Source organism: Chrysochloris asiatica, unplaced genomic scaffold (assembly GCF_000296735.1).
Source record: "Chrysochloris asiatica unplaced genomic scaffold, ChrAsi1.0 scaffold00023, whole genome shotgun sequence".
In the NCBI taxonomy this organism is placed as follows: Eukaryota; Metazoa; Chordata; class Mammalia; order Afrosoricida; family Chrysochloridae; genus Chrysochloris; species Chrysochloris asiatica.
The window spans coordinates 17,229,608-17,250,837 of record NW_006408541.1 but is presented as its reverse complement, the minus strand read 5'-3'; the positions used below and the strand labels follow the sequence as shown (position 1 = coordinate 17,250,837).

At 49.5% G+C, this 21,230-nt stretch overlaps 1 protein-coding gene across 1 annotated transcript in view; it reads right to left on the bottom strand.

Moving 5' to 3' along the window:
• CDH22 (cadherin 22, type 2) overlaps positions 1 to 21,230 on the bottom strand; it is an 84,419-nt gene that overhangs the window by 30,087 nt on the left and 33,102 nt on the right. Inside the window, exons 4-6 of the mRNA XM_006839229.1 lie at positions 15,854 to 16,021; positions 10,310 to 10,503; positions 6,027 to 6,280 (exon numbers count right to left, since the gene is read on the bottom strand). Coding sequence (XP_006839292.1) covers positions 6,027 to 6,280; positions 10,310 to 10,503; positions 15,854 to 16,021 — 616 coding nt within the window. The remainder of the gene's footprint in view (positions 1 to 6,026; positions 6,281 to 10,309; positions 10,504 to 15,853; positions 16,022 to 21,230) is intronic.

The window sequence follows — 21,230 nt, the reverse complement described above, 5'->3', positions numbered from 1 at the left end:
GACCCTGGGGCAGTCAGTGGTGGAGGACAATGGAGGTAGCAGTGGGTCCGGAAGGTTCTGCTCAGATCTCAACATTCTGCTCCCCACTCGGTCAACCAGGACCTAGATGGCAGGCAGGAGAACCTGAGTGCTTGCGCGTGTTAGAACCAAATGGGAGATTTGGGGTACATGTCAGCTGGTGTAGTGTGTGTGCACCTGTGTGCATGTAACCTGGCTGTGTGACCTTGGGTGAGTCACTCAGTGTCTCTGTGTTTCAGTTTCCTTCCTCACAAGGTGGTTAGGATGATGGTAAGTGTCTGTCTACCCATGAAGCACATGCCATGTGGTAGATGTGTCCGTTCTTATTTAAATACTTTGTCCAGGACTGCATCAACTCCTCAAATCTTCCCAGGTATGGTCACCAGTCCCATTTTATAGATGAAGAAGCTGAGACTTAGGTGTTTTATGATGGGTTACAAAACTATTAAATAGCAAAGCCAAGTTCCCAGCCTAGGTTGGTCCAGTGCCCAAAGTGACACCAGAGTCCTCAGCCTGTTGTTGTTGTTAAGTGCCTTCGAGTCGGAGCCGACCCATAGCGACCCTGTACAGGGTTTCCGAGGGTGTAAATCCTTACGGGAGTAGAAAGCCTCATCTTTCTCCCGCGGAGCGGCTGGTAGTTTCGAACCACTGACCTTAAGGTTCGCAGCCTGATTCGTAACCACTACGCTACCAGAGCTCCTCAGCCTAGCTAGGTGTTATTGCCTAAGTTCCCATGTGCCCCAACAGCACAGAAGGCTGACTCAGTGGAGTCTGTCTCCAAGGCTAGTGTGGGGGAATAGATGAGCACTGTTCCTTGGTTTGGGCATACATATGTTTTTCCTATGTGAATGTGTTCATATATAATGCACACAGACAAAACTATGAAAGGCTGCAAGCTCATGGGTGTGGGGACTCATGGCCATAAACATGCCAGCGAGACACAGCGCCCTCTCCACACTGCCCAAGCTGCTAGTGGGGAGGATCCCCCAAGGGAGAGGGTGCATCCATCCCATTGGGATAAAAACTTTGTCTGCCTTTCTTTCCCCACTCCCTTTGAGGCGTGTGGTTGAGTGATCAAATGCCCACACACAACGCCTGCACATTCTATGTGGCCAGTATTGGTTGTTGAATGAAGGGGAGAATCAGGCCTTCAGACCACTAACAGAGACACTAATAACTACTTCCTGAGGGACTTCTAGTTGCTGAGCACAAGTCCTCCCACCCCCACCCCGGGAGCACGGCACATAGATACATCTGGTACAACATGGGCATTTAATACATATTTTAAAAATAAATGACTAAGGCCCATTTTAGAGATGGGGAAACCAAACCTTGGAGGGAATGCCCAAAGTTCTACAGCTGAATTGGGATTTGAATTCTGGTTTGCCCGATTGCAAAACCCATGGAGTACCCTGTGGTCTAGCCCAGGTTTTGCTATTTTTGATGATTCTCAAAGGAGACTCACAAAGGGCAAAGGGCTGTAGGAATACGCTGCAGCTGATAAGTGGGCAGTTTATATGCAAGGCTGCCTAATCCAGAGACAGGGCCACATGAGCACCCTCCTCCTTCCTTCCACAGCTTTCCGAGACTTCCCATTACCTGCAGGAGAAAGTTCTGGCATTCAAGGTCCTTCACAGCCTGTCATCAGCTCCCTACCACCCCTGAAAGGAGCTCAACCAACTCATCTCCCTGTTCCTGAACTTGCCCTCTAGGTCCCATAATTCTGTCCTGGCCCCCACCCCCACCCCTCACCATCACTCCAACCTGGCATGCCCTCTGCAGAGTCCGAGTCTCATTCCCTTTGTCCTCTCTCAGAGACCACCTGGAGGAAGTTTCAGGCCCAAGCCCCCTCAGACCTGGATAAGTTCACTGGAGGCTCTGGGCCCATTTCTGACTCTTTTCTGTGCCAAGAGCACAGGGGAAGAGCACAATACAGGTCTGGGATCTTTGCTAACCAAAAAAGAGTACAAAACAGGGGTAAGATGGCAGGGGGCCAGATTGGCATGGGTTAAATCCCAGTCCTTCCTCTTTCGAGCTGAGTAACCTTGGACAAATTACTTCCCTTCTCTGATCCTTTGTTTCTTCATCTGTAAAATGGGTATAATATCTCCTAAGTGGTAAAGGTAAAAACGTGAGGCAGCATTCCTGCATTTCCCAAGTGCCCACTGTGTCCCACGAGGTGTGTCATGCAACGTTTCATGAGGAACATGTGGCATGCATTCCTGTCTCAGGATTTTGACACACACTGGTTTTGCTCCTGGGATGCTTTTCCCCATTTCTTTGCATGCTTGCTTCTCTCATCATCATCCTGATCTCAGTTCAGTTGGCATTGCCTGGACCATCCTATTGACAATAGCTCCCTACAGATCCAGTCTCCCCTTCTCCTGGTCTTCTGTTTTACCTTCTCTAAAGCCTGAATCTGGAATTGCCTGGTTTAACCATTTTTGACTTGCAAATGGTCTGTATTTGCCCAGGAAAGGTACACATTCCACGTGGGCAGGCACCGGTGTCTTATCCTGTTGTCTGGGACAGAGTGGGCAGATTCAATACAGAGTTGCTGACTGAGTCATTGACCCTTAGCACCTGGGAGCCAGTATGTAAACTGGGCTCTGGGCAGCCCATGTGGCTGGCAAGGATCCCTTCTGTCTCTCTTCACTCCTCACTGCTCTCCCACAGCCATGTTTCTGCCCCTGCATGCTGGGAGCCCTCCCAATCCCAGGCTCTGCCCTGGGCTGAGTCATCTCCCTGGTTCTAGGCAAGACACACTGGAGGAGCTGGGTAAATGTTTGTGCTTTTCAATTGGACCTGCCTCAGTAACTCACCACCATCACATCTGAGGAGCCGTAGGGAAGGGCCAGCAGAGAGAGATGAAAGAAGGTGAGAAGGAGGTTTCAAAGTTAGTCCTTTGAGTGCAGATAAAAGCTACAGGGAGGGAGAGAGCCAGCAGAGAGGAGTTTGAGGAGGGGTGGAGAGCAATACTGGAGTGAGTGCAGTGGGCAATCTCTGCCCCTTCTCCTTCTCCCCCTCTGCTCTGGGTCTCCCAGGAGAGCTCTGGGGCTGACAGCCAGGGTGAAAAAGAGATGAAGGAGTTCAGACATAATGGCAAGAAGGTGGCAGTGATGGGGCTGGGGGAGCAGCCAAGGCTTCCTGGCCTTCTGGGTGAAGGCTGAGCTCTGCACACTGTCTTTGGGGTCCTGTTGCCTTCCCTTCCTGCCCTATCTCCTTCAGTGGGTGGCAGCCACCACCCCTCTGCCACCATTTGGCCACACAGTGTTCCCAGCTGACCACACCCAGTTCAATATCCTCTGGGTGTATTTCCCACGCTGGGAGTCCATGGGTACTTTCGCAGGACAGCACGTAGTTGGCTCAGGATCTGCTCATTGACTATGTGCCGTGGTTTGAGAGAGGCAACCAGGAACCCTCAGACCCTCTTCCCCATCCACCTAGCACTGGCCACTACTGGGACCCTGTCGCCTCCTCCGAGTCAGTCCCTGTTGTAACTCTTCTTCCATCACCTATCTGTCTTCTTTCCTCCGCCCATCCTGGACACTGGTCAGGGACTTGCTCCCTCCCCCACCACAGGGATGGTGCCCACAGCCCCCCCACTCTGTCTTGCCCTCTGCCTGTGTCTTTCTGTCCCTTCCTAGCTTTCTCTCCAAGCCTGAGAGGTTTCTCTGTCTCTAGGTCTCTCATCACATTTCCTTCAGCTTCCTTCTGTCCAACTTCCCTTTGTGTCACTGTGGGCCTCTCGACACCCCCTGGCATCTGGTTCTTTGTCTCTTTTTGAGACTTCCTTTTTCTGCATTTCATTCGCTCATCACATAGTGAATGAGTGTCCACAGACTGAGACATAGGGTTAGGCCCTGATGATGCATTTGTAAACAGACATGAATCTCCTACCCTCACAGAGCTTACGTTTCAGTGGAAGAAACAAATTAAAAAGTAGGCTGTCATCATTAGGTGCCATCAAGTCGATACTGACTCATAGTGACCCTGTGCACAACAGAATGAAACACTGCCCAGTCCTGTGCCAACCTCATAATCATTGCGTTTGAGACCATTGCTACTGCCACTGTGCCAATCTATCTAGTTGGGGAGGGGTCTTCCTTGTTTTCTCTGACCCTCCACTTTACCAAACATGATATCCATCGCCAGGGACTGGTCCCTCTTGAAATATGTTTGAAGTATGAGAGATGAGGTTTGGCCACCCTGGCTTCTAAGGTGCATTCTGGCTGTACTTCTTCCAACACAAATTGGTTTCTTTTGGCAGTCCATGGTACTTTTAATATTCTCCTCCAACGCCATAACTCAAATCTATCAGTTCTTCTATGGTCTTCCTTATTCACTGTCCAACTTTTACATGCATATGAGATTACTGAAAATACCATGGCTTGGGTCACAGGCACCTTAGTCGTCAAACTGACATCTTTGCTCTTGAACACCTTAAAGAGGTCTTCTGCAGCAGATTTGCCTAAGGCAATATGTTGTTTAATTTCTTGACTGCTGCTTCTATGAGTATTGATGATTGATCTGTGCAAGATGAAGTCTTTGACAACTTCAATATTTTTTCCATTTATCTTGATGCTATTTATTGGTCCAGTGGTGAGGATTTTTGGCTTCTTTACATTGAAGTGCAACCCAACCCATGGCTGTAGGTAACATATTAGATAGCAACAAGGCCAATGAAAGAAAAGTAAAATGTTGCTGTTGGTAAGTGCCACCGAGTCGGTTTTGACTCATAGCGACCCTATATAGGGTTTCCAAGGAGCAGCTGGTGGGTTTGAACTGCCAACTTTGTGTTTCACAGTCCGGTGCTAATCCTATAGTGGCATACCAGAAGGGGGGATATGAGGTGTTAAGGTGGGGTGGTTAGGAAAGGCCTCACTGAGAAGGTGAGGGGTAGAGGAAGTGAGGGGAGTACATTCTCACGAGAGTGCTCAGCCACTGCAATGGTCCAGAGGTGGACCGTCTGGAGTAGGGAGAGGCGGCAGTGAGGCTGGAGCAGATGGTACAAAGAACTGGAGAGGAATGAAGGGGAGGCTGAAAAATCACAGGCAGGGTCTGAGGGCCATTGTTCTGAGCGCTTTGAACAGAGCAGGGTCAGGCTCTGACTGACATGTTGACTCTATATTGAGGGTGGGAGCAAGGACAGAAGCAAGGAGACCAGGAAGGTCCAGGTGAAAGAAAATAGTGCCTTGGACCAGAGGGGCAGCTGTGGAGGTGGAGAGAAGTGATCAGATTTCAGGTCTGTTTTTCAGGTAGACATGGCAAGCTTTGCTGATGAACTGTCTGAAAGGAGATGTGAGAGAAAGACTCCTGGGTGGTGCAAATGGTCATGTGCTCAGCTGACAGTTCGAGTCCACCCAGATGTGCCTAGAAAGAAAAGACTGGCCATCCTCTTCCAGAAAACCAGCCACTGAAAATCCTATGGTGTCCAGTTGTTCTCTGGCACCCACAAGGTCTTCCTGAGTCAGGGGGACTCTGAGATGGAGTCACCTCCACAGTAGGTGCTGGTGGTGGGGTGGTGGTGGGGTGAGATAAAGACGTGTCTTCATAGTTTGGACCTGATCACCTGTTAGGATGGTACTGTCATTAGGGACCTGGGAATGACTGAAGGAGAAGTAGCGGTTTGCTTGCTTGCTTTTTTTTGGTGGACACATCAGGGGCTCAGCTCTGAACATGTTAGTGTGAGTGTCTAGCGCATTCCATGTGGAGATGTGGTGGATAATGCAGCTGAAGAAGTACCTTTAGGAGCCATGGGCAGTGGGATGGGCCACACAAGGGGGCATTGGAGACAGGGTCGGGGTCTGGTGTTGTGTCAGCCCCGTGTCCCTGTCTCTCAGGGGCTGTTCACACCATCTGTTTCCTTGGTCTCTCTATCTCTGCCCCTCCCCACAGCCCTAACCCCCCTCCCTACCGAAAGCCCCCTTCCCCTCCGCCCTACAATCAGTATGTGGGTGATGGTGGGGTAGCAGGCAGCAGGCGTCGGCCCCGGGCAGGGGTCTCACCGGACGGGCCGGTTGGCGGCGTCGGGGTCCCGCGCCGTCACTACGCCGACCAGGGAGCCCACCTGCGCGTCCTCCTGCACCTCCAGGAGGCCAGAGGGCGGCCGGAACTCGGGGGGCTCGTCCACGTCAGTCACGGCCACACGCACGATGGCCTGGTCGCGGAATGTGCCCAGGTCAGCAAATCGGGGATCCACGAATTTGTTGAGAGCTTCCAAGACTACGGTGTGCACCGGCTGGGACTCGAAGTCCAGGCGCTAGGGGGCAAGGGACAGAGGGTAGGTTAGTGAGTTGGAGTCTGCTCCCACAGTGACACCTGATCCCAAGCCCCTCTTGTTCTCGGAGTTAGGGAGGTGGCCCCAGAGAGGGCCAGACTGGCCCAAGGTCACCCCATGACCCAGAGTATCAGATCCATACCATAATAAGGACACTGAGACCCTGAGGGGAGATACACAGCCAATCAGGGTCTGAACACCTAGACTTCCCACCTTCCTGCACCGTATGCTGAGGCATTTCATTCATTTATTTCACAAATTCTTACAAAGCACTCTCTACGTGTCAGGCTTTAACTCTACTCACATGGTCTTACAAGCCTTACAGGCTTATACTGTTCCCACACCACTTCATAGAGGAGGAAACGGAGGCCCAGAGAAGTTCAGTAAGTCACCTAATACCACTTAGCAGTTAGTCACTAGCAGACACCGGATCGGAACCCAGGTAGTGTGGCTCCGGGGACCTCACTCTTAAACCAAGAAAAGAAGGGCACTGGATATGATGTTATCCAACTTGGTTGGGTTCAAATCCTGACTTCACCACCCACTAGCTGTGTGATCATGGGTAATCTCTTTAGTCTCTCTGGGCCTCAGTTGTCGAGCTGTTCCTGTGTGCCGTTGAGTCTGTTCTGACTCATAGCAACCTTGTATGAGTTTCCAAGGAGCAGCTAGCTGGTGGGTTTGAACTACCGGCCATCGGTTAGCGGTCCAGTCCTTTCCCTAGAGAGGATTCAATGCGAGAGAACCCCCTTCCCCCCATTACATACTGTTGAGTGCTTTTGGTTTTAACACATGTTGTTAGGTGCTGTTGAGTCAGTTCCAACTCATAGTGACTTTGTGCACAATAAAACACAACACTTCCCAGGCAACAGGATGGAGGGTGGATGCAGCCGCTGCCAGGAGTTGTGGGGGACACAGGAACTGGGGTTTGGAGAAGAACATGGTCCCTACACAAAGATTTACACCCTCGGAAACCCTATACAGGGTCGCTATGGGTCGGAACCGACTCGATGGCACATAACAACAACAACAACAACACATAGAGCAGGCACCTATCTGTGGGTGTTTAGGAAGGTCTTAACTCATAGCGACCCTAGACTAGATGTCAGAGTAGAACTTCCTAGGTTGCAATCTTTATAGCAATGGGTTTGAACCACCAACCTTTGGGTGAGCAGCTGAGTGCTTAACCATTGTGACACCAGGGCTCTTTTCCCTTGTACATTGTTGTTGTTATTATTGGTTCCAACTCACAGTAGCCCTGTAATAGGGTTTCCAAGGAGTAGCTGATGAGTTTGAACCGCTGACCTTGTGGCTCAAAACGACCTTGCAGTTCAATTTTTTATCCTGTGAGTTTAACTGTGAGTTGAGCCTGAATCAGCTAGCTAGTGCTTAGAGCTTTCCTCTGAGATCTGGCCACACCCAGGCAGGAGCTGCGCTTCTCAACAGCCCTGCTAATGGGTGATCCGCTGATGAATTAGCTCCATGTCTGTGTGTTGCCTCTGGCCTTCTGAAGACGATGTCTTTCAGCCATCGGGAATACTGATGGTGGAGCTGCATGCACCTCCATTCCATGTGGTGGGAACTATTTAAGTGGCAAGAGTGACCTTCCTCAACACCCTGCCCTTTATGTAGGAACCTTCCCTTTCCACTCACCCACCCCCACCCCTGTGTCTCCCACAGCTCCTGGCAGCAGCTGCCTCCACCCTCCATCTTGTTGCCTGGGCAATCGGGATGCAGGCAGGCAGGCAGGCAGTGGCCTGGCCTGGGAGTGAGCGATGGGCTGTGGAGCTGGGTCATCCATCAAGGAGGGGCTCTGCTCCCCAGCCAGCACTGCCTGCACAGGGACACCTCCGGCGCTGCCGTTGGAGCAGGGGAGAGGCCAGGCGGCGCATTGCAGGGAAGCAGCGTTGGAATTTCCAGGCCTGGCTCTACATGCTTTGTGATGCTGGGCCTCTCAGGGCCTCCACTTCCCCATCTGAGAAAAGGGTTTGTTTTACAGGAAGGATAAATGGAGATCCAAATATTGAACACAGCAGAGCACTTAAGTGGATGGATTCTGGAGCCAGACAGCCTAGGTCCAGATCCCTGCTCTGCTCTGCTGGATGTACAGCTGAGAGCAAGTTACTTACCTTCTCAGGACCTCAAGTTTCTCATCTATAGAATAGACAGCAATTGGTCCTGGGTGCTCAGAAGACCTAAGCCTAGAGGTGGAGAGGGGCAGGGGGATTTGGTTGCTCAGAGGCCTCATAGGGTTGTTATGTTGTTAGGTGCCATCGAGTTGGTACCGACCCACAGTGACCTTATGCACAGCAGAACAAAACACTGCCCATTCCTGGGCCAACCTCATTACTGTTGCCACGCTTGAGTCCATCGATGCTGCCACTTGGCCAGTCCATCTCGTTGGGGTCTTCCTCTTTTGCTCTGACCTTACCAAATATGATATCCTTCTCCAGCAACTGGTCCCTCCTGACAATATGTCCAAAGTATGAGAGACGAAGTTTGGCCATCTTGGCTTCCAAGGAGCACTCTGGCTGCACTTTTCCAAAACAGATCTATTGGTTCGTTTGGCAGCCCATGGCACTTTCAATATTCTCCTCTAACACCGTAACTCAAAAGCATCAATTCTTCTACGGTCTTCCTTATTCACTGTTCAGCTTTCGCATTCATATGAGGTTGTTATAGGGCATAGAAAGTGAGTGAAGGGTGCCTGGCACATGGCAGATGTTTCTATTTCTGACTGAGTGGGAGGAAAAGAGTTGAGCAATGCCAGATAGTGAGTGCCCCATCCCTGGAGGTATGCAAGCACGTTATGGGCTGTTCAACTCTGAGTTGCCAAGCACATGATCAAATTCTGGAAAATGGGAATTTTTCTTCTTCATCTGGCCTCCAAACCCTTTCCCTAGGGATGCCTGAGTTTTCAGATTTAGCTTCTGGTTTCTGCACTGGTCAGTGAATGAGAAATGCTGTTAGACTCAGGAAGGAAATAACTTTATAGTCACCAAACCTGGGTTTAAATCCTGACTCGGCCCCTTACAGGTGTGATCTTAGGCAAGCCCTTACTCTAGTTACTCATTTGTCTAAATAAGGGCGATGACCTTTCCTCTAGTGGGAGGCATATGGATTAAAGGAGATCCTAAGCGTGAAGGGCCTAGCATAGATTTGAGGGAACATTGTTGTTGTTGTTGAGTGCCTTCGAGTTGGTTCCAACCCATAGTGACCCTGTACAGGGTTTCCGAGCCTGTAAATCTTTACGGGAGCAGAAAGCGTCATCTTTCTCCCGCGGAATGGCTGGTAGTTTCAAACTGCTGACCTTAAGGTTCACAGCCCGATTCGTCACTACGCCATAGTCTTTAAGAGCACAAAGCATTCAGAATTCTAGAACCACTGAGACCAGAAGAACACCTGAAACTACTGCCCAAAGATAATCTTTAACCTTGAAACCATAAACCAAAAATATCCCCCGAAGCCTTTTTTAAACCAAACAACAGGCTAGCTTAACCAGTAAAGAATGTCTGCTGTGAACATTGTACTCTTTTTAAGAACTTGTTATATGGGATCAAATTGTTAATAGCAACTTGTAAGGTTAGAAAGGAAGCTTAGGGGGAAGTGAGTGTGTCTCAGGGGAGGAACAAGTCTGAAAAGGAGCGTGAGAATAGCTGCATAATCCAAAGAATGTAATAAACGATAAATCTATTGTAAAGGTAGAAATTGTTGAATTGGTGTATGTTTTGCTGTGCACATTCTCAACAATAATTAAAACAAGAAAAGTAGCACAAATGCAAACTTGGATTGAATCCCAGTTCTGCCAACTAGCTGTGCAACCTTGGAGAAATCACTTAGCCTCTCTGTGTCTGTCTCTCATTTGTAAAATGAGAAAGATACCACTAGTGTTTGCCTAGGTTGGTTCTGGGTGTTTGGAAGACCTAAGCCTGGAGATGGAGAGGGACAGGGGTATTTGGCTGCTCAGAGGGTCCCCTCAGCCCTCAGCTCCCCCACACCCCCGGGGCAGCTCACCTTCTGTATCACGATGATGGCTTCCTGAGTGTCACTGTCTGTGGTGACCTTGAACACGTCTCCGCCGCTTCTGCTCTCCTCCTTGATGTGGTATGTCATGTCGGTATTCTCACCCACGTCCGAGTCCTCGGCCTTCACTCGCCCCACAGCTGTGCCAATGGGAGCTGACTCCTGGATGCTGAACTGGTACATCTCTGTGGGGGACATGGCCAGGAACAATGTGGGCACCCTCTACCAGCTCCGGGAAGGGAAGAGAGTTCCAGATGGGCCTCCAGGGAGGGCAGTGTTTGCCAGGGGCTCCCTGTAGAAATGTTGGAGGGGGGTGCAAAGAAGGGGCCCTATTCTGTTGCTGTCGATAGATATTGTTGAGTCGGTTTCGACTCGCAGAGACCCAGTGTGATACAGTAGAACTGCCCATAGAGTTTTCTAGGCTGTTCTTTACAGAAGCAGTGATATACTGCTGGATGTAGCTGAATTAGCCAACCTTGTGGTTAGCAGTCAAGCACTTAACCCCTGTGTAACCAAAGATCCTGTTGTTAAGTGCCGTTGAGTCAATTCCGACTCATAGTGACCCTATAGAGGGTTTCCAAGGAGTTGCTGGTGGGTTTAAAGCCACTGACCTTGTATGTGGCTAACAGTCCTGTGCTTATCCTACAGTGCCACACCAGGACTCCAGAGATCCTAGGAGGGTCCAGTTTAGATCCTGGGTTTATTTGCTGATTGACTTGGAAAGGTCCCTGTAATTCTTTGGCTTCCACTTGCCCCGTCTGCCTGATGAGGGGGACAGAATAGTGCTGTGATAAAGACATGAATGTTCTGGAATCCATCCTAGCTATGTAGTCCTGAGCTTCACTGTCTTCATCTGTAGAATGGGATTAAAAATAGTGCCTTTCTTAAAGCAGAGCACAGATCATTTTATAACAGCTGGTTTACATTATTTATTCATCTCATCATTTGTTTAAATGATCTGTTTCATTTTCAATAGATGTTGTTATGAAGTACTGTCAAGTCATTTCCAACTCATAGCGATCCTGTATAGGGTTTCTGAGGAGTGGCTGGCAAGTGTGAACCGCTGACCTTGCAGTTCAAATAGACCTTGCAGTCAAGTGCTTATCCTACAGCGCCACACTAGGACTCCTTTCAATAGATAGCATCGTATTAAAAACTTTCTAACAGCACTGTTGTTAATAGCAATGAACTTAGATGATGATGCATGGGGGATTCTTAGGGCAGTGCCTAACACATACTTGAAAAGAACACACTATATTAAAATGTGGTGCTTCATACTGATTTTCCTGTTGATGTTTTTTTAATTAACAAGCTGTTGATGTTAATGGCACTTATTCCTCTACCACAACATATTTATTGAGCACCCTCGGAAACCCCGTACAGGGTCGCTATGGGTCGGAACCGACTCGAAGGCAATTAACAACAACAACAACAAATGTGGCGATGTAGGATCAACACTGGACTGTGAATCACAAAGTCAGCAGTTCAAACCCACCAGCTAGCTGCTCCTTACAAACCCTGTACAGGGTCACTGGGGTCAGAATCAACTCAGCGACACTTAACATCAAGATGTCCCTGGCACAGTTCTAGGCATTGGAGTTAGAGCAGTAAACAAAGGACAACATTGCCAGCTTTCTTGGTGCTTTCCTTTGAATGGCAAGAGAAAGACACAAACCATCACATTAGTAAACCATGTTGTTGTTGTTGTTAAATGGCATCAGAGTACGTGTTGATTCATAGCGACCCCATATAGGGCTTCTGAGGGGTGATGGGTACATTGGAACCACTGACCTCGCAGTTAGCAGTCCAGTATTTACCCTATATTGCCACACCAGGGCTCTTTAGTAAACCACACAGTATTTCAAATGGTGACGTCTACTTACAAGAAAAATAAAGCAGGGAAGGGGTATGGGGAATACTGATGGGAGCTTGAGAGGTGATCAACAAAGGCGTCGTGGGGACGAAGACATTTTTGTAAAGGTCTGAGGGAGTAAGTCAAGCAGCTCTTTGGGAAAGAGCACACCAGATGGAGGGGGCAGCAGGTGCAAAGGTCCTGGGGCAGGTACAATGTCTGGCATGTTGAAAGGCTGGCAACAAGAACAAAACACACACACACACAAAGAAAGGCTGGCAAGATGGCAATCATGACTAGAGGGAAGAGGAATAGGGGAAACCAGGAGGCATGAGGTCACGTGGGGTACAAGCACCTCTCCTCCCAGTGTGAGGTGAGGATGAATTGCTAATGGATGGGCCAGCCTAGGAGAAGCAGCTGCTGGGAGAAGTTGGATGTGGCTTTTTGAGACTAGTCCCTCTGTGGAGTGACCACCTCCATTCTATTAGCACACAGTGACCAGAGGGCTTTTTCTACAATGCAAGTGGACCACATCACTCCCTTCCTTACATCTCTTCTATAGCTCCCTACTGCCTTTGGGATGAAGGTACCCAACCTCTTGGCTTACCCTATAAGATTCCGGCTGCCTAGCCTCTTCTTCTCCAGCTTCATCCCTATCCACCCCCAACTCTAGCTTCAGCCTGGCTGAAGTTTTTGTTAATTTTTCAAATATGACAAGCTCTTTCTCACTAAGCACTTGCTTCCTTGTTCCCCATTCTCTTTTCTGCCTTCACATTGCTGATTCCCACTCTGCCTTCTAGTCTCGATGAATGTTACTGACTCTCAGGAACCTTCTTAGACCTCTAGGCTGGGCTCTTGTGCTCCCAGGGCTCCCAAGCTTTCCCCGCTGCAGGGATTACTGCATTTACTATCATTTTCTGTTTATTCTCTCCCTCTGTTGGGTCTGAGTGCCTGGAAGGCAGTGACGACATGTCTTATTCATCAGGCATCCTCAGCGCCTGGCAGAACACCAGACTGTCGCATAAATGAAATGTGTGAGTGACTTGTGAGTGAATGAATGAGAATGAACAAGAGTTACCTGTGTATACACATACCAGATCAACACAAATTAAAGAGTGCGACAATACCAAGTGCTGGCAGGGATACAGTGCAGTGAACATTCACATTTTCAGAGTGGAAAAAGTATGGTTTTACTTGGCTTTATTTGGTAAAATAACGCATACCCCAAGGGCACAGCAATTCTTCTCCTCTGTATATACTAGAGAAATGTGTGTGCAGACAGGCACTAAGAGACATGTACAAAAATGTTCACAGCCGTATTCTTCATAATAGTACCACACTTGAAATCACCCCAGTGTCATCAACAGTGGTTTTGCACAGCCGATCCTCCAGGTGTGTCAGAAGAGAACTGCTCTCTAGGGGTTTCAACAGCTGATCTTTTGGAACTATATCACCACAATGGCAAGGATGAATGTTCAAAACACAGTTTGAGAGACAAAAACACAAGAGATGAAATAATTCATAGTGTATGATTCTACTTCTATAAGGCTCACAAGAAGGTGACATGAAACGACAATGTTTGGTGATGTGTATCTAAGTGGACTTTTGTATTTTACGCCCTTCTATTTATGTGTTTAAGGGGCTCTGGTAGCGTAGTGGTTATGAATCGGGCTGCAAACCTCAAGGTCAGCAGTTCGAAACTACCAGCTGTTCCGCGGGAGAAAGATGAGACTTTCTGCTCCCGTAAAGATTTATAGCCTCGGAAACTCTGTACAGGGTCGCTATGAGTCGGAACTGACTCCATGGCACATAACAACAACAACATTTATGTGTTTGTGCTTGGAGTCCTGGTGTGGCACTGTGGGTTAATGTGCCAAATTGCAAAGACGTTTGAACTTCAAGGACGGTGGTTCAAGCTCACCAGCCACTCCTCAGAAACCCTATATGGGGTTGCTATGGGTCGGAACTGACTTAAAGGCACTTAACAACAACAACATTTATGTGCTTGATTAATAAAGTGGAAGATCAGAGAAAAAGAGGAAGACCCCCAATGAGATGGATTGGCACAGTGGCAGCAGCAATGGGTTCAATCGTAGCAACGGTTGTGAGGGTAGCACAGGACCAGGCAGGGTCATTATGAGTCACTCCTGACTCAATGACACCTAACAACAACAACAATTATGTTGCACAAATGGCTAAGCATTGGACTACTAACCAAAAGGCTGGCCATTTGAATCCACTCAAACAAAGGTGCCTCAGAGTAAAGATCTGGTAATCTTCTAAAAGACCAATCAGCCATTAAAAGCCCTACGGAGCCCAGTTGTACTCTGGCACACACAGAATTGCCTGGAGTTATAATTGATTCAATGGCAACTGTTTCTACTGGTTTATTTGTGTGCTGTATTTCACAATACAGAAATGATACGTTCTTTGAATGAATGAAAGAAAGAACACTGTCTTCCTGGGGCCCTGGCCTCCTCCTCTCTGTTCTGTCTACCCCTTCCAGCTCAGAGCTGGCACTTAAATCTGGCACAATGGGCAAGAGGCTGTGTGACCAAACCCCACTGCATGGAGCTTTGGAGTCTCCCCATCAGCACGTAGGGGCTGGGATAGAGGAGCTGGTGATGAGTTGGCTCTGTGCCAGGCTGCTTGGGGATGTGGTATTGGTGGTGGCTCTGCCCACCCTGTTCTATCGGGACTGAGGCTCAAGTCTGCAAGGCTGTGTGCACTCAGCTCGGGGATTGGATTCTCTTATCTCAAGGGGGTCAGTCCCCTGTGGCAGGGCCTAATGTGAGAGCAGCAGACCTTGGGTAATGACTCCCCCGATAGGAATCAGCCCAGCTCCCTGCAGCATTCAGTCTCTGCCAGCTCCAGAGGCTTACCTGGTGGCTCTCAGCATTGGTGGGCCTCAGTCTGGGACCGAGGGGCTGGCTGTGGCCCATGGGGGCAGGCGTGGGGTCAGTTCAGAGCCCACCTGTGCTGCACCAGGAGAAGTAGGGGTGGAAGAAGCCCTTTGTTCAGGAGCACAGTCTTGCTTTGCTGTCTCAGAGCCAGAGGGAAATGCGTCTCCACTCTCAAATGTGGGGATCCCCCCCTGCGCGGACGAGGCTGCAGCTTCTAGTCATCCCTACGTGACCCCGTTCTCCAAGCTTGGGTCAGGAGCACGTGGTAGCTCGCTGTGCCTGAAGTGGGGGCGATGGCAGATGGTTGGACAGGTGGGGCCCCCTGTCAGCAGGAAGCCAGGTGAAAGGTGGGAAGGTAACCGTGATACTTGGATTATGGAAAACCAGACACATTTTGGCTCTTCCTCTGCAAAAAGCATAATTGGGGCACTGGACTGCAAGGTTGGTGTGAACCTCAAGGTTGGTGGTTCAAGCTCACCAGCCACTCCTTGGAAATCCTACACAAGGTCGCTATGAGTCGGAACTTACTCAAAGGCACTTAACAACACGAAGCGGTAAGTAGGTGATTTGGGTGGACAGACAGACAAGACAGATGGGAAGTCCCTCTTTGGTGGGGAATCTAAAGTGAGACTGGGCGGGTGGCCAGAGGATGGCTTAGAAGGATGAACAGACAGTTTCTAACAGTGGCCTCCGCCCAGTGGGGCGAGGTGCTGGGGATCACTGGGTGGCCTAAGTGGACAGACATAGACAGCGGCCTCCCTCAGCAGGGGCTTCACTCACTCTGCGGGAAGCGGGGTGGGTTGTCATTGACGTCGGTGACCACGATGGTGACGGTGGTGGAGCCTGAGAGGCCACCCAGCTGGCCCGCCATGTCCATGGCCTGAATCACCACCTCGTAGCGCTCCTGTCTCTCTCGGTCCAGGTCTGGCACAGCTGTCCGGATCACACCTGTGAGTGGAGGGGGTGAAGCCAAGGCTGCCCCCACAAGCTCCGTGGGCTGAGGCAGGCTTGGATCTGGTGAGCGCTGGGTCAGGTTCAGGAGGGGAGTGGGTGATATCATAGACACGGGTACGGTCCCAAGGAGAGGCAGGGCTCAGCAGGCAACACACACCCACATAGCGCCTCACGTGTACTCACACACACACATAGCGCCTCACGTGTACTCACACACACACACACACACACACAGCGCCTCACATGTACTCACACACACACACACAGCGCCTCACATGTACTCTCACCCACCCACCCACACAGCGCCTCACGTGTACTCACACACAAACACACACACAACGTCTCACGTGTACTCTCACATACCCACACAGCGCCTCACGTGTACTCTCACACACCCACACAGTGCCTCACGTGTACTCTCACACACACATAGCGCCTCACGTGTACTCTCACACACACAACCACACAACGCCTCACGTGTACTCTCACATACCCACACAGCGCCTCACGTGTACTCTCTCACACACACACAGCGCCTCACGTGTACTCTAACACACCCACACAGCGCCTCACGTGTACTCTCACACCCACACAGCGCCTCACGTGTACTCTCTCTCACACACACACAGCACCTCACGTGTACTCTCACACACACACAGCGCCTCACGTGTACTCTCACCCACACAACGCCTCACGTGTACTCTCACACACCCACACAGTGCCTCACGTGTACTCTCTCACACCCACACAGCGCCTCACGTGTACTCTCTCTCACACACACACAGCGCCTCACGTGTACTCTCACACATTCACATGCGCACACAGGAACACACTCACACTCACATGTGTACACAGGTACACACACACACACAGTGCCCCCACATGTACTCACTCACATACACACCCACACAGCGCCTCATGTGTACTCACACATTCACATGTGTACACAGTTACACACACACAGCGCCCATGTGTACTCACTAACACACACACACAGCGCCTCACTAACACACACACACAGCGCCTCACGTGTACTCACACATTCACATGTGTACACAGGTACACACACACAGCGCCCATGTGTACTCACTAACACACACACACAGCGCCCCACGTGTACTCACACACTCACATGCTCACACAGGTACACAAACTCACACTCACACAGCTCCATGTGTACTCACACACAAATTCACATGTACACACAGGTACACACTCACACTCACGCCCCCATGTGTGCTCACACACACACATTCACATATGCACACAGGTACAAACACACTCAAATGCAACCATTTACATACAAACACATGCACACACTCACTTTCAAACACCCATGCGCACTCACACACTCCTACACACCCACACGTATATACACACACTCACATGCTCTTAAACTCTACTGCAACCACACACATACGCACACAAGTACACACGCTCACTTTTAAACACACATGCGCACTCACACTCTTACACACATGTATGTACACTCACACATAGACACACACTCACATACTCTCACACTCTAATGCAACCACACATTTACACACACACGTACACATGTTCACTTTTAAATACACATGTGCACTCCCTCTTACACACCCACATGTATATACACTCACATACTCTCACATTCTAATGCAACCACCACTTATATACGCACACAAGAACTCACGCTCACTTTCAAACACACATGTGCACTCTCACTCTTACACACCCACATGCATATACACCCAAACATATACACACTCACATATTCTGAAACTCAAATGCAGCCACACACTTACATACACACACAAGTATACACTCTCACTTTCAAACACACATGTGCACCCACACACATACTTTTATATGCCGACACATCCCCCCTCTCTCTCTGTCACACACATAGTAGCATCTGCCACAGTGTGACTCCCTTGGACAATGGACCTCACTCTTCAGGCCTTAGTTTCCGCAGCTGTAGGTCAGCCCTGACACTCTATGCACGACCCTGGACTGTGTCAGACTTGTATCTGTTGGTGGTCCTTAGGCCGGAGCTGGGCACAGAGCAGCAGTGTGGTGAGTGCTTGTCAGCGGGAACTGGACTCACACATGCACACATGTCCACTTACTGAGATGTTCCCCTGACTCCCTGCCACAACATATTTCACACATGTACTGCACACATGCACACTCACAGCTGTTCTCACACACTTTTATTTACACATGTCCCCCTTTATGATGGCAGCATCCCCCAGTCAGCCACAGGGGCCCCAGCTGCTCCCCTCCACTGGCCCTAGATTCCCTGTCCACCCACCAGCTAATCTCTGAACAGACAATCCTCTAAGCTGTTAATGGAAGCAGGGGTGGGGGCAGAGTGGGGTGTCTGCAAGATTAATTCTGTGGCACGGAAGGCTGGACTTCCTGTCACCCTGCCAAGAGAAGAGATTGGGGTTGGGGGGAGTCGATGAGGCATTCAGAACCCCTCCTGCCACCGACTCCAACCTGCCGAGTACCAGGTGGTGGCAGGTGGTCTCAGGGCCTGAGCGACAGGTGGAGTCATGTGTCAGTAGTGTCTTGATGTGTCCCAGAAAACCCAGGCGCTGACATGGCCCCACACAGCCCCCCAGGCTCCAATCAAGACAACAGGCCCGAAGAAAGGCTGGGTGGGTATTTGTCTGTTTATATATGTAGTTGGGGTGGGGCCTACCTTTGGAAAATCACATGGAAATATGGAGTAGGTGGTCTTATGTAATCAAAGGTTCCCTATCAGCCTTCTCCAGGCCCCCTTGCCAGGCCCCCTCCTCATCCCTCCTCTGCCTGGACTGGTCTTCCCAGGGATGGAGGAGCCTTGGGGGCAGGTGAATGTGGGATAAATCCCAGAGCTGCTATTTCTCAGTCCTGTGATCAGAAACAAATGCCTTCCTCTTTCCATGCCTCAGTTTCCTTATAAATGGAGAAACTAATGCTCTCTCCCTAAAGAGAGGCTTTCTCACCCTCAACATGATTGGCATTTGGGGTGGTTTGGTAAGGTGGAGGGTCAGAAGATGACCAACGAGATGGATTGGCCAAGTGGCAGCATTGATGGACTCAAGCGTGGCAACAGTAGTGAGGTTGGCCCAGGACCGGGCAATGTTTCATTCTGCTATGCATAAGGTTGCTATGGGTTGGTAATGACTCGATGGCACCTAACAACAACAACAACAATTATTTGGAGGGTCTGTGCATTGTATAATGCTTTACAGCATCCTTGGGCTTAATCCACTAGACGTCCCAGCTGTGACAACCAAAAGTGTCTCTGTTGTTGTTGTTAAGTGCCGCTGAGTCGATTCCGACCCATAGCGAGGAGCAGCTGGTGAGCTTGAACCAGCGACCTTGCAGTTCAAACGACTTTGCAGTCTGACGCATTAGCCCACAGCGCTAGACATCATTTAATGGTCCTTTGGGACAATACTGGCTTAGAAGCACTGCAAGTCACTGGTGCAGGCTTGCTCCCAGAGAGGCTCATGTATGATAATGACAATGACTAACACGTACATAAGGAGCTCTGGTGGTGTAGTGGTTACGAATCTGCCTGCAAACTGCAAGGTCAGCAGTTCAAAACTACCAGCTGCTCTGCGGGAGAAAGATGAGGCTTTCTGCTCCCGTAAAGATTTACAGCCTTGGAAACCCTGTTCAGGGTCGCTATGGGTCGGAACCGACTTGATGGCACTAATAACAACAGCAAGTGTACATACAGTGCTTCTGTGCCTGACACTGTTCTGGGCATCCTAAGTGCTCTATCTCCATCAACTATCACTCCCATTTTACAGATGAGGAACTGGAGGCACAGAGAAGTTGAGGACCTTGCGCAAAGTGGCAAATGTAGGAAGCAAGAATTCAAGCAGGCATTCTGGTGCCAGAGACCAGGCTCTGAGCTGCCCTATTGCCTGCTCTAAGGGAGGTGTCTTAGGACAAGGTCAAGGATAGCGGAATAAAAGCAGCAAGGTCTCTTAAGGTCAAGTCTTAGAAGTTATAAAATACTGCTGCTGCAACATTCCATTGGCCAAAGCCAGCCACAAGGACAGCCCAAATTCAAGGGGTGGTAAAATACACACCCCCTCTTGATGGAAGGAAGGCAAAGCCCCTCTACAGAGAGGTTTGCCGTCTGCTATGTACGGCTCCCATTCACATTGGCTACTGGGAGAAGCAGTGTGCTGCCGGTTGGGTTCCTAGAAGTCTGGAGTAAAAAGTCCCAAACTGGACCATAAATCTATTCTCACAACTGCTTGGCTCTGCAAATTCATTCATTTACTCATTCATTTATTAGACCTGCATTGAGTTGGAACTGACTTGAAGGCACTTAACAACAACAACAACAACAACATTGAGGCCCAAGGCTACACTGAGACAGACAGGAGGCAGTGCCAAAAGAAGTTAGTTTGGAGTGAGTCTGATGGATGTGGTCACTAGATTTTTCTCTATCATTTACTTGCCTATCTGATTTGGGGCAAGTTCTAGAGTCTCTGAACCTCAGTGTCCTAGTCTATAAAATGAGTATACCCACTCAGGCTTGTTGAGAGGATAAAATGAGATGAATCTTCCAGGAGAGGGTTTCGTATTTGGAGATGTCTCACCAATTCCCCTGGGTTAAGCACCTAATAAATAAGGTGCCCATGGAAGCTGCAGTCAAGAAATCAAATGACGTATCATATTGGGCAAATTGGCAACGGAAGACCTCTTTTGTTAAAAAGCAAAGATGTCACTTTGAGGACTAAGTTGGACCTGCTTCAAACCATGGTATTTTCAATCACCTCATATGCATGTGAAAGCTGGACAATGAATAAGGAAGACCAAAGAACAATTGATGCCTTCGAATTATGATGTGGGCAGAGAATATTGAGTATGCCAAGGACTGCTAGAAGAACAAAACGGTCTTGCACAAAATACAGCCAGAATGCTTCTTAGAAGCAAAGAAGGTGAGATTTCATTTCACGTATGTTGGACATGTGATCAGGAAGAACTAATCCCTGGGGAAGGACATCATGTTTGGTAAAATGGAGGACCAGAGAAAAAGAGGAAGACCCTCAACAAGATGGGCTGACAGTGACCGCAACAGTGGACTCAAACAACAATTGTGAGGCTGGTACAGGACTGGGCAACGTAAGAGTAGGAACCAACTCAACGGCATCTAACAACAACAGATAACACCACAGGTACCTCTTCTTAAATCTTGGCTTAGGTA